General features: G+C 33.2%; 1 protein-coding gene across 1 annotated transcript in view; it reads right to left on the bottom strand.

The window, feature by feature from the left end:
• Window positions 1-1,045: 1,045 nt before the first annotated feature.
• The window catches only part of Pino (protein pinocchio), a 56,970-nt gene continuing 45,394 nt past the window's right edge, over window positions 1,046-12,621 (bottom strand). Inside the window, exons 4-6 of the mRNA XM_081994938.1 lie at window positions 6,130-6,190; window positions 2,782-3,028; window positions 1,046-1,864 (exon numbers count right to left, since the gene is read on the bottom strand). Coding sequence (XP_081851064.1) covers window positions 1,745-1,864; window positions 2,782-3,028; window positions 6,130-6,190 — 428 coding nt within the window. The 3' untranslated portion in view covers window positions 1,046-1,744. The remainder of the gene's footprint in view (window positions 1,865-2,781; window positions 3,029-6,129; window positions 6,191-12,621) is intronic.

A 12,621-nucleotide genomic window follows, 5' to 3' on the forward strand; every position in this document is an offset into this window, starting at 1 on the left:
ATCACGTGACAATTGTCACTAACTTCAAAACTGTCAAAAGTTGCAAAAATCAGGGTTTAGAAACGTTTTCTTGCAGTATTTGATATAAAAGGTGTTTCTGAGATTTATGATGTTTGACCCCTGATTGCCTAGTTAAATTACCCTTTAAAACCACGTGATATCTGTCACTAATGTCAAATCTTAAAAAACAATTATTAACGAAAAATCTGTATTTTCGAAGTAACGTTTTTATAGCAAGAATCAATGATTAAAATTTTTGACAACTGTATAATGTAAAATAAATGAATTTAGTTGAAAATGGTGAGGTTTTGTTTTTTGTTTATCAATCCCAATCCTCTGACCGGTTTCGCCGTATTACTCGGCTCATCAGAGAGGCTTTAGGGCTTGATAACCAAATAACAAAACCTTCATTCCAGTATAGTCAACTGGATGCCATAAATGATAGTTGTTGTGCAACATCTGGTGACATCTGTACTCAACTCTATGAGTTAGAAAGTACAGATGGCGTTTCCAAATCTAGGAACAGCAGAGGATTGGGATTGATAAACAAAAAACAAAACCTCACCATTTTCAACCAATCAGATCGGTGTTTACCTAATGATGCGGCATTAATGGTGCTGTTCCTAGATTTGGGAACGCCATCTGTGCTTTCTAACTCATAGAGTTGAGTACAGATGTCACCAGATGTTACACAACAACTATGAATGAATTTGTTTTGATCTACTGCTTTTTGACTGATTCTACCGCAACACTGTGGTATCTTTCGGAAAAAATCCCACAGTACCCTTTCGATCATGTGCTCACTGGACACCTGTTAGTTCAAAACATGTTCAATACTACAATTAACTTTAGTGTTTTTCACAAAAAAATATATAAATTTAACGGCACAATTTCAGTAGTTGCAATGAATTAACCTGAAGGTAAACCACATTATGTCGCATAATTTTAAATTTCCTCAGGAGTGAGTTTTTTTTAAGCTAAGTAGCGATAACTACCACTGATGAAACTTACCCAATTATTGACGTGATTAAATATTAATAAAACATTTTATAAATATTATTACAACAATTTATTTAGCATACAGATTACATAATGTAGTAGTTCAGTCATACAAAAACAAAAATCTTAAATTACGTACCATCTACATTACGAAGTAGTATATTAAATATAAGAGTTTCGGAAAAACTTTTTAATTAAAAAAGTACAAATTTCTAGCTACATATGTTCTACCTCCAACTATGAGATACATATACATTTTACTAGCAAAGCCTTATACACATTTATCAACCCGTCTTATAACAAGAGATTAACTCTTGCTTTAAGTGTGAAGATTTAACATAAAAAGCTCGGCTTAATAAAGCTTGACAATGATTTGGTTCTAAAGGTAGGTTGTTAACGTTCGACGTAGTTCCTAAAAGGAATGTGACTACAAGATCGTAAAATAGTTCGGTCAGATTTAACAATAATTACGTGCTTAGGTGAATACTTTTAAGCGATAGGGTCGCAATAACCGAGAATTTGGTTTTAATGTAAAACAACTGGTAATTTTGGTTCATTCCTTGAACGCAAGAAATTCGAAGAGTGCGCAATCAGCTACGGAAAAGCCTCTTCCGGCTTTTCCACAAACCGTAACGTTATTGCACTAACTAACCTTTAAATAACACTGTAACAGCGAGTAGAAATAATTAACCTAAAAAAAATCAGTCCTAGCCTAGTGATAATTAAGTTAGAGCGTAAAATGGCGTCATGACGTGGCACTCAGACGCTCTAAACGATTACTCAATTCTTGAGAAACTGGGGATCCGGTGGTGGTGGTGCTTTTTTGGCACTCGCCAGTCCATTTTGCTTTACCACTGGCATGAGACTGCAAAAAAAATGTTTTTATTAATCTTCGAATGTTATGCGGTAAGAACAAATTGAAAATTATTATATTACTTCATCATTTGCTTTTTTTTAAACAAGATAATATACAAGGTGACCAACCAATACAAATTTAGTGATCCCGTTATCTTGATCGTTCTCTTGTAAACTCAGCTTAGGTTAGGCTACATTGACTCTATTGGATGTTATTAGTTTCAGAATAGTTAAAGAATTTATAGCAAAATTTTGTAAAAAAAACGGTAGGGAAAAAAAGCACCAATGATCTCGATAAAGGTGGAGCAAAAAAAGTAATTTTCTGAAAAACGGTGAACCATACATGTATTATTTATATAATATAAATATTGGGTTAAAATAATGGGTAATCTGGGCCAGGTGATGAGGAGAAATACGTATTGTTGCGGAATATTATGCAGAGAAAGACATACATAGAAAAAATGGTACTACTGTAGTTCCATTGACTTTTTTAGAGCTGTAGCAGGAGATGGCCCTTAAAGAAGAACAAGGTGGCTTTAGGGTTTGATAACTTAAAAATATTTATTTTTTCTTGGCTTATGAGTTACTAACCGACACGCGTTAATTTCACTTTGGTAAAAGAAATGTCGTAGCAACATTAACCTCTTGAACACTGTATAGGAGGTCGGTCTGTAACTGGAATTCTGACTTTACGTTTACGAGCTAATTATCAACAGGAACCCACACAGTTAATTAATATTTGTAATAAAAAACGCAAAAATAACGTGACCGTAAAACGGAACTGAACTGGCGGAGCATTAACCGTGTCCCGAACAGTTTCCATGTAAAACAGACCTCCTTATCAGTTTCAGGCTGATTATACATATGACGTGGGTACGTAGCCAAAACACAAACATCATGCCGCTTTAATCGGGCGACTGAACTCACCATGCTCAAGTCCCGTTTCCAGATGGCTCCGCAAGCTCCCTCGCATTTTGGACACGGTCTGTTCATCGCGTATCCGCCGCACTCGGAGCAGTCCAGAGACACGTGACTGTCCGCCCAGGACACGCCGCAGGTGAAGCAGCAGTTCAGCTGGTCCCTTAACTCTTCGATGGTGAGCACGGTTTCGGTGTGGTGGCTGTAGCCCCAGGACGTTATATCCTCCAAACTGTGGCTCAACGTGGCCAATGAGCTGCAAAATCAGTTTAAGTTATACTTAAATATCTCAAAAAAAGTTAGTCTTGACTTTAGTCATTTTTATAACTTAACTAGTCCGTTAAAAGTACAAGAGTTAGTGAAGCTATTACTAAAAACTGTAGTAGAATGGAACAAGCACGCCAATCATAAGCCTCTACAGCAATACTTTCAGCTTGCTGGTTTTTTTTTTTGACCAATCAGAAACCACGAACAGTGCTGCGATTGTGGACTTTATAAAGTTTTATAATTAACATTGTTAAGTGTTATTCTGCTTCTTAAATAGCTATAGAAGGTAATTTGTGAAATGGACCAAAAAATTTGAACTTTTGTCCATTGTAAGACAGAAACCTTTTGAGAAATGTCATAGCAAAACTGCCAAACTCCAAACAGTTTTTACTGTCTTACACAAAACAGTATGATTAGCGGTTTTGCTATGTGACTTATGATTTTGACGTTGATTATAATTAATAATAATCATTAATAAGTAATTTACAAGTATAAAAGTACTCGATAGCGACTAGATTAGGCCACACTACCATTAAAACAATATAAAATGTTGCGCACTTATCCAACATTCATTTGAACCGTGTTTAACCTTCGTTTTTGATACGATTTCATGCAAATTATGTTCAATTAATGATGCTCACCAATCGGACAGTATAAAGTTTATTCATTCGTTATTATCGCAAATATAATTTTTGATAGATCAGAAAAAAGTATAAATGTTGAGTCATCGTATGGTTACTATCTTTCTAGACACGTTTACTACACGTGTGTACGAGTTTACACAAAATTAGTAGAGTATCCATAAGCAACCGAGTTATTTTCGGATTTCAAAACCTTTTTATGCAGAATGACGTTGAAGTTCTTTTGATTGCACAGCACTAAAATTATTTTCAATAACAATTAAAGCTAGAAAGCCATTTTCAAACAATAGATTGGCGCCTAGGAATTTGCCTACGTCATTCCCAGTATTATACATTTCCATTGTATATTTTTAATTTTGAAAAGGTTATCACGTTAGTATTAAAAAGCTCGTTTTATGAAATTGTTTGACCGTATTATATTTAGTCGACCCTGGAAAATACCGCAAGAACTTTAAATTATTATCCAATCGGGGATTTTTTTTCTAGGTGAATTATTTAGTGGAAAAACCGCGGATTAGTTTCGAGTAAAGTGCGTCAGAGAAAATTTGGAATGCATTTTTTTTTTCATAGAATTGTTATTTTGACCATACCGGTTCGAATTATCACTTGGAATGTGGAAACTTTGTTGCTAATGGCCAGCTTGAAAATCAATTAACACCAAAATCACGGATGTTCCTGGACTGGTACGAACGGTTCTGATTAAAAACCCATTAGAACGGCTTGGAAATGTCACTTCCGCTTTTTTTTATGACATTCTAATGTCAGATGTTGCGACGGATTTTTTTATGTAATCAGTTTATATGGTCCAGCAACTTTTACCGAATCATGCCAATCAGTTTCAGTCATTCAATTTTATTAAGGAGTGTGAAAAAGTCACTTATTGATAAGTCCAGAAATGAATCAACAGTAGGACAACTATAGTGAAAATCAAACCAAATTAGGATGAGGTCATAAAGTTGGCATTATTGCTAGAATGTAAAAAACTGCCTAAAATGTTACTCACTTAAGAAGTTTATTTTAGGGATGCATTTTTCTTCTATATTTAATAAATAAATCACACTGTGATATAAACATTCGTTGTGGGCAAATTTGCCACGTAATTCTAGTTTTGTTTCATTTCAGTTTACTCGTATACTACAAAATATACAGGGTGTTCATTGGTGTTTAGCACAAACCACGAACAGTGCTGCGATTAGTTGACTGAGCATTAGAGAAATTAAATAAATACGAAAAAAGTGAGTGTGTGAGCTTGACAACTGACAAATTCTTTACTTCTGACATTTAGCATTTTTGACGTATAGTTAGTAGAAAAAAGCATCTCTAAAAAGATCTTTTTCTAAATTTTTAATCGATAACCTGTCAATTTGCTTAAATGAATGGAAGTCTTTGAATTGAAACATTTTTAATATGGGGACAGTTTCTGTTGTTAACTTGTTTCTTTTTTAATGAAACACTCTGTTGATTTGTATTTATTATAATTTTTTAATAAATAACCAACCTAACCTAACCTAACTTGGAGAAAATCAGGAAAATAACAAGCTCATTTATATTGTGCACTCTAGGTACCACCAAATCTACAGGGTGTTTTATTTAAAATAAGCAAGAAGATTTAGCGTCTAATTTTTATCAAAATGTGACAGTTTTTAATGTTCTGGTAAAATACAGCACTGTTCCTAATTTGTCAAAAAAAAAACAGCAAGTTAAAAGCTGCTTTTTTGACCAATCACAAACTACTCTCTGTGTGATTTGACAGCTTAAATAGTGTAAAACCACTAAGCGTGTTAACCATGAAAAATAATTTAATTAAGTTGATTTATTTAGTGTTTGTGTAAGTTTTTTGTGTTTTAAATTATAATAATTATTTTCACTTTTTTTGTTTTTTAAATTTAAAGTAAATTCATTTAATAGTAAGTAATCTGTTACCTTTGTTATGAGAACCAAAATCAATAACGAGTTGTTGTAAAGATAGGAATTTAAAAAGTACAATAAAGAAGTTTAGTAATATTATTTTAGTTAAAAGGTATTCTTGAAAAGTAGTTTATTTTGTTTAATATTTGTATGAGACTAAAATGGGTTGTCCTTCTTATTAAACGTTGAAAAGAGAAAAGTGTGTATATTATTAACATAAACGAGAGATATTAGCTTGCAACTTTTTACACCTCATTCAATTCATTGAAAGTAAAGTAGCTTATTTTGCAAAACCTGCAATTTTACGCAATTCAGTACCTTCTCTAAGTGTACAGTTGACTTCTTATAAACAATCAAATTAAACCACCTTGTAAATACTAATTACCAACGATGCGGGTATTCAATTTACACTTTCACCTATCTAATTAAGTGTGGTGCAAGAAAAAATCAGCAGTTTCTTCGAAACTCTATCGGACCTTCGAGATTGACGATGAAAGCGTTTACTTTCTATACAACATTCCAATAAGCGCAGATAACTCACCTATGGCTCGAATGAATGTCAGCTGGATGGTGGACGCTAGCCAAAGACATCTTTGCGGGTACTGAAACAATAATTTACCACTTTAAAAACACATAAGTTGGGTCGACGACTCGGAAATAGCAAACTGCGTATGTTACTTTAAACCTTTGTGGGGGCCTATGACCGAGCGGATGAGTTTACAAGTGCTCAACGGTTCGAAGACCCAAAGACCTCGATCGGTATCGAACTGTAATTGAACTTTCTTGAAGTTGTAAGGTGTAAACAACACGATACCGAGCATAACACAAGGGCAGTGCACCAAAAATATAAACAAACCAGGGACCTTGTAATCGGCGGTTTCGTAATTTTCTCTCCGTTTTCATCACCTTGATCTCATTTACTAACATGATACTGCGTTTTCTCTTGTGTGTGTCAACACACTTTATCCGCTACCGTATTTTGATTGATAATGTTATGATGAATATGTGAGATTGTATGAGTGGAACAGTGTTCCAGTGGCGGGACGTTAAAAAGTAAGCTAAAAAGCTATATGTGCAGTATTTGCGAAAATCACAGCATTTGTGATTGGTCATGTGATTTGATCAATTGCTGCATATTAAATTTCTTGAATGATATCTCTTCTCGTTTCTGAGATACCGGAATAAACTCTAGAGTTACGATCAGTTTATTGACATATCTGTAAAGATTATTGAGTAAAAAGGATTTTACCACACAAGGTGTGCACAAAAAATGTCCAAATAGCGATTTTGCAAAACAGAAAACCGAGTTGACTCGTATAATTACACTAGTTGCTAATGACAGTACAAGTGGGAAGATATTCTTATAAATGCTAATTTCCAAGTTTTGATTTGACTGTGACATTTTACACGCGTCCTATCACAGTCAAATCACAACTTTACCCTAACAATGGTGTGGTATGACCAGGCATTAATATGACATTTTTACAGAAGACCACCCCCTACATCACCAGAAAATGTTAATGAACAAAAATGTAATCGTGACAAAGTTGAAATTTTTTTTTAACAAGTGTGTATTTGTGATGGTTGTGTATATGCAAACTGAGGAGCTGGAAAAGCTTTTGAAAGGCATTTTAGGCTAATTTAAGACATTTTAGGCTTTTTGAAGTTGTTTTAGCACTTAATAATTTTCAGCAAGACTTTTTGAGATCGCTTTGATAATTTTAGGCTAATTTTCAACATTTCAGCCCAATTGAGAACATTTTAGGCTAATTCCAGGCGATTTAAGATTCTCGAGGTACCTTTTGTTTGAAAATTTCAAATTTAATTTATGTAGTATTGGATATGATATACCAGGTGTCCAAGAGCACCCTGGACATAGGATATTAACATGGGAAAACGGTTTTGATTTTTTTGCGCCTGTACTGTTGATTTGATTGAAAAATCGTAATAATGAAAGTTGTAGTACCTTTCACGGACTAGTTTTCTTTATTTTTTTTAGATCTCTAACTTGAGCCCTTCCGTCGTAAAACACGAACAAAAATGAGAAAATTTAAACTTTTGGCCTGCACTGTATAGTCGGTTGTCGGGCAACGGGTAAACAGATCATTGTTGCAGGTACGGTTGCTCGACAACCGCTTATACAGTTCAGGTAAAAAGTTAAAATTTTCTCATTTTTGTTCGTGTTTTACGACGAAAGGGCTCAAGTTAGAGATCTGAAAAAAATAAAGAAAACTAGTCCGTGAAAGGTACTACAACTTTCATTATTACGATTTTTCAATCAAATCAACCGTACAGGCGCAAAAAAATCAAAACCGTTTTCCCATGTTAATCTCCTATGTCCAGGGTGCTCTTGGACACCTGGTATTTCGGCAAGCTGAAGACAAAAACACAAGCGAATCATTAACAGGGTGTTCCATTAAAAATTTACTTCCATTAAAAACGATTTTTTTTAATTAAAAATCATTTTTTGGCCAAAAAGCTACTATTCTAAAGCTATACAGGGTCTTCTAATTAATGATGTACTCCGAATCTGTAGTATCTAGAAGTCGCTTAAATTAGGAAAAAGTTACGCAATTAGGAGGGCATCTTCAAAAATATAGTATTTGTTTTAATTTTTTAGATATTTAGAAAAAAAAGCTGGTTCTAGAAAGAAACGAAACATCGAAACATTGTAGAGCTGCAAAAAAAAGTATTTTTAGTTTCATAATATAGTTTGAAATAACTTCAAGAATGAATAAAGACAGAAATTTAAAACCATCATTTTTTCTAAAAATCTTAAAAAATAAAGCAAATATGTAGTTTTCGAAAACACCACGTATATGACCTCTTAATTTGCAAAACGTTTTCCTAATTTAACCGACCTCGTATCAATTGCAGTTGCGTCCTTATATTGAACACCCTTTATATAACTTTTGTACTAAGAGTGTATGACTTCCAAATCTAGGGACCTGTACAATTTTTGATAATTTCAAAATTTTTGTTTTGTCACATGTGATTTACACTATAACTATTTAGGGTTTTTTATTATTCTATATTTTATTAATTTAGAAAAATGTTTGTTTTTTTTCAAAAATATATGATTTGTATGTATTTGCTTAATCTGTTGTCGAAATTATTGAATAAAAACAAAATAAGCAATTTATGGTTTTTTAACAAAATATAAGAAATAATTGTTTATTGGATGAAGTAAATCAACTCATAACACAACAAACTTCAACTTAATATCCACATATTTTTTAAGATGAAGCATTTATAAATTATTAGAACAAGTATATTTTTGTCTATAATATTTAGGACCACAACATTAATTGTCACAAAAAAACGAGTTTTTTAAATGACTTCGTCTAGGCTGTCGCAATTAGAGACAGTTTTTTGGATGTCACTCATTAGTAATAACCTTGACGATAATTGCTAAATTTTGCACCCAAATAAGTTTTAACGCAGAAATTTATTAGTTTTGCATGTGTGTTGTATATTCATTAGAGAAGATTACTCTAAAAAGCTCGTTAAACAGATGATTAATTGTTGTTAGTAAGGAAATGAGTATGATTAGAGAAACTAGAAGCAAATGCGTTTGTGACCCGCTTGTCAAGGATGATCAAATGGATGTTAAAAAATGATTTAAACATACACAAGCACACCAAAAACTCACTTTTTATTCCTTGAAATGAAAACGAAACAAAAAGTTGATATAAATCCAAGTGTGGTAACTGGTACTGGTGTAAACACGAAAAGTGCACTAAGTCGCGAGAAAATGCTGTATGTTGGCACCGTAGTCAAAAACCGCGAATGCTAAGCTACAGCCAGCGACAGCCGTAGTTATATAGACATAATGTGCTGGTCGGGGATAGGAAAAAAGGGGGGAACCCGACGTCACCGAACACGGGAACTTTGCCTTGTACGCTTTAAGTTTCGATTTATCTTGCCGTTTTATCGTTTTAATGGATGGGCGGCACTTATCGATGTTGCTACCGAACTAAAGTGTTTGATTCTGTGTAACCGTGCGAGATTTAATTTCGAGTGGTTTTAAAAGTTCAAAAACCATCCCTACCTAGAAAGTCAGTTTTTGAACCACAGTTTAAGCCTCATTTGCACCGTCGTATTTTAAACTGAGTTTGAATGTGACAGAACGAGTGAAAAAGTCACGGCTTAACCTTCGCTTAAAGTACGTCCGTCCAATAACCCTTAAATAAATTAATAATAACAAATTTACCGGAAATTAAAACAACTAACCTAACTGACCCGGTGCACATAAAATTATCGCAAATAAACTTGGATAGTCAACCTAAATGCAATTGCGAAACTTTGTACTTATTTAACTAATTTTACTTTAATTAACATTTATTTAAAATATTATAATTTTAGAGGTCGAGTTTGGTTTTGAATGTGACAGAATGAGTGAGAAAAGTCACAGTCTGGACTACCCTTAACTTTACGACGGTGCAATAATTCCTTAATCTATAATCAGAAAACACTAACTATTCATTTGCTAAGATTTTGAAGCGCTTAATTTGAACATAAATTGAGACGTCCCCACGTAGAGGGTGGTTTAATTTTCCCTCCTCCTGGTCCCTTATTTTTAATTTTAGTGAAAAATTACAGAATACAAATAATCATCTGGATATTCGTGTTTGCTTCATTTTTAGATTTTTCAATAATATGTCAGTGTTACCAGTTTGAATAACAAGCATACTTATGACTTTTTAAATATAATGACCAATTTTTTATTTCATATTTGAATTTTATGTTAAATTTTAGGCCTATTTTATTTAAAGTGTTTGTTTATAAGAGTTAGCACGAGATGAAAGAGCAGTTCAAGACCAACAATTTCAATTCTTTACAATTCGCTGAAACCCCAAAAATGGCGGAGATACAAAATTTTCAAAATCTTAATGCAATATTCAAAAATGTTTTTGTTGGCTGTCAAGGCTGTCACAACTGGCAGAGCGTTAGTTTCAAATTCAACTGCTTTTCTTTTTGCTTTTTGAACACCCTGTATATGTTCAATCGGGGTTCTGTTAGCAAAAGATGAAAGAGCAGTACAAAACGATCATTTCAAGCTTTTGAAAGTCACTGAAACATCAGAAATAGCGGATATACAAAAAAAGTAAAAAAGTTGAATTTCTGATTCAGGAGACCACCAACTGTATTACTTCAGCTTACAACATAAGTCTCAAAACGTCAGCCAAAATGCAATGCTTTGATGTCTACTGTCAGTGGGGATGACAACCAAAAGGATGATTTTGTTTAGGGTCAAGATTAACTGTAATTGGTCTATTTCATATCTCACAGTTAGGATTAGACTGTGATTTCATATCCATTCAGCCGGTAGAAATTGCCTACTTATCCGTGCTCTTTAAAAAATTTGCTGAAATTTGCAATAAGTCAATTTTTATTAGTTTAAGCCTATTTTTACGATGACAAAAATTGCACTTGCCAGTTCTAACATCAATAAATATTCCTTAATCCAAAACAGCATCATAATTTATTTTGAAAAGTTCTTTATGATGCCAGGAAGTAATTTAACAAATGCAAAATAAACTGATACGTTTTTATTTTACAGCTGATCTGATGTTTAGAATTGACAAGCGCAATTTTTGTTATCATCTTCTAACAAAAACAGGCATAATTTATTAAAAATTTCTTTGTTTAGTTTTAGTTATGACTTGAAATAGCCTTAAAAAATAAATAAAACCAAAAATCAAAAATATTACATTTTTCTAAACATCTCTCAAAATTAAAACAAATACTTGATTATCAAAAACTTTTTCCTAATTTAACCGACTTCGTATCTAATGCGGTTTCGGAGTTTCCCATCCATTCTTATCTAGGTAAACAAAATATTACTAGACATTCACTGAAATCCAAGTAAAAACAATGGAAAAACACTGATAAAATCAATATTGTACAATACAACAACCCTTTCACAGTACTGTTTGATTATCTGACAACGATCGATAAAAAATCGATACCGCATTCTCATTCTTACTATGGCGGAGTCGAGTTCGACGTATTCTCTAAGCCTGGTTTATTTTGGTGATTTTCCGCAGAAATGTTAAAATGCGCTCGAAAACGGCTCGTCAGAAATGTAAGTATACGAGAATAAGTCCAAAAAAGCGCAAATAGCAACGACCTCATTATAAGGACAACGAAATTGAACCTCTAAACGACACAGTCAAGCAAAATAGCACGGTTGAATTGGATTTAATAAATAAATAAACAATGATTTGATAATTTTAATTATTGTAGAACAAGCATGGATTTTACTCTTTCTTTTGTACTTTGATGAATGGACAATTCCGATAAGCGGGTGTTAATTAAATTATTTTTAAGGATTTAATTAATTTACTAAATGGCAATATTTAGGATGAATCCTCCACATAGTACAATGCTAGGAAAACATTATACAAATTCGTATACATTGCGTTTCCGCACCATAATTCCGATATTTCATTCATGATTCGTCGGAGTAGTCATCGTGGGAGTCACTGTGTTCACGAATGTATCGAATGATCAGTTTATCTACGGATAAACGCAATTACAGTGTTTGATATGAAAACGAGGCGTTTATTGTATTGCGTTTCTGTTTTGGGTGTGCGTATTAATTTTGGCGCCATCTGAGAAATAGAGGATACTGATTAAGGCAGTAGTATCAGAAACAAAACATAAGCGTTTTCCTACTGAAGTCTGACAATTAATGTCACTGTCAAATAATAACATAAACCAATCAAATTTCATTTTGTTGTTTATACATATTAGTTATGAGTGTATTATTTCATTTGAAGTTCAAGAATTTGGTTCTCATTTACAACAAAATTAGCGATTTTTGGTTCGGTTTGCCTGGTTCCAAACATACGCACAAATTTCGTGGATTTTTACCACAAATATTACAGAAACACCGATATTGCATCTGCAAGATGGGTTTTTGGTTTAGCACTTATACAGGGTGACTCCAAAGTTGGGCTTTCCTTTCATCTGCGAATAGGGCTTCCAAAATTAATCTTTTTTTCGTTTGACGCTTTTTCGAAATAAA

Source organism: Ips typographus, linkage group LG1 (assembly GCF_016097725.1).
Source record: "Ips typographus isolate SLU linkage group LG1, UJ_Ityp_2.0, whole genome shotgun sequence".
NCBI lineage: Eukaryota > Metazoa > Arthropoda > Insecta > Coleoptera > Curculionidae > Ips > Ips typographus.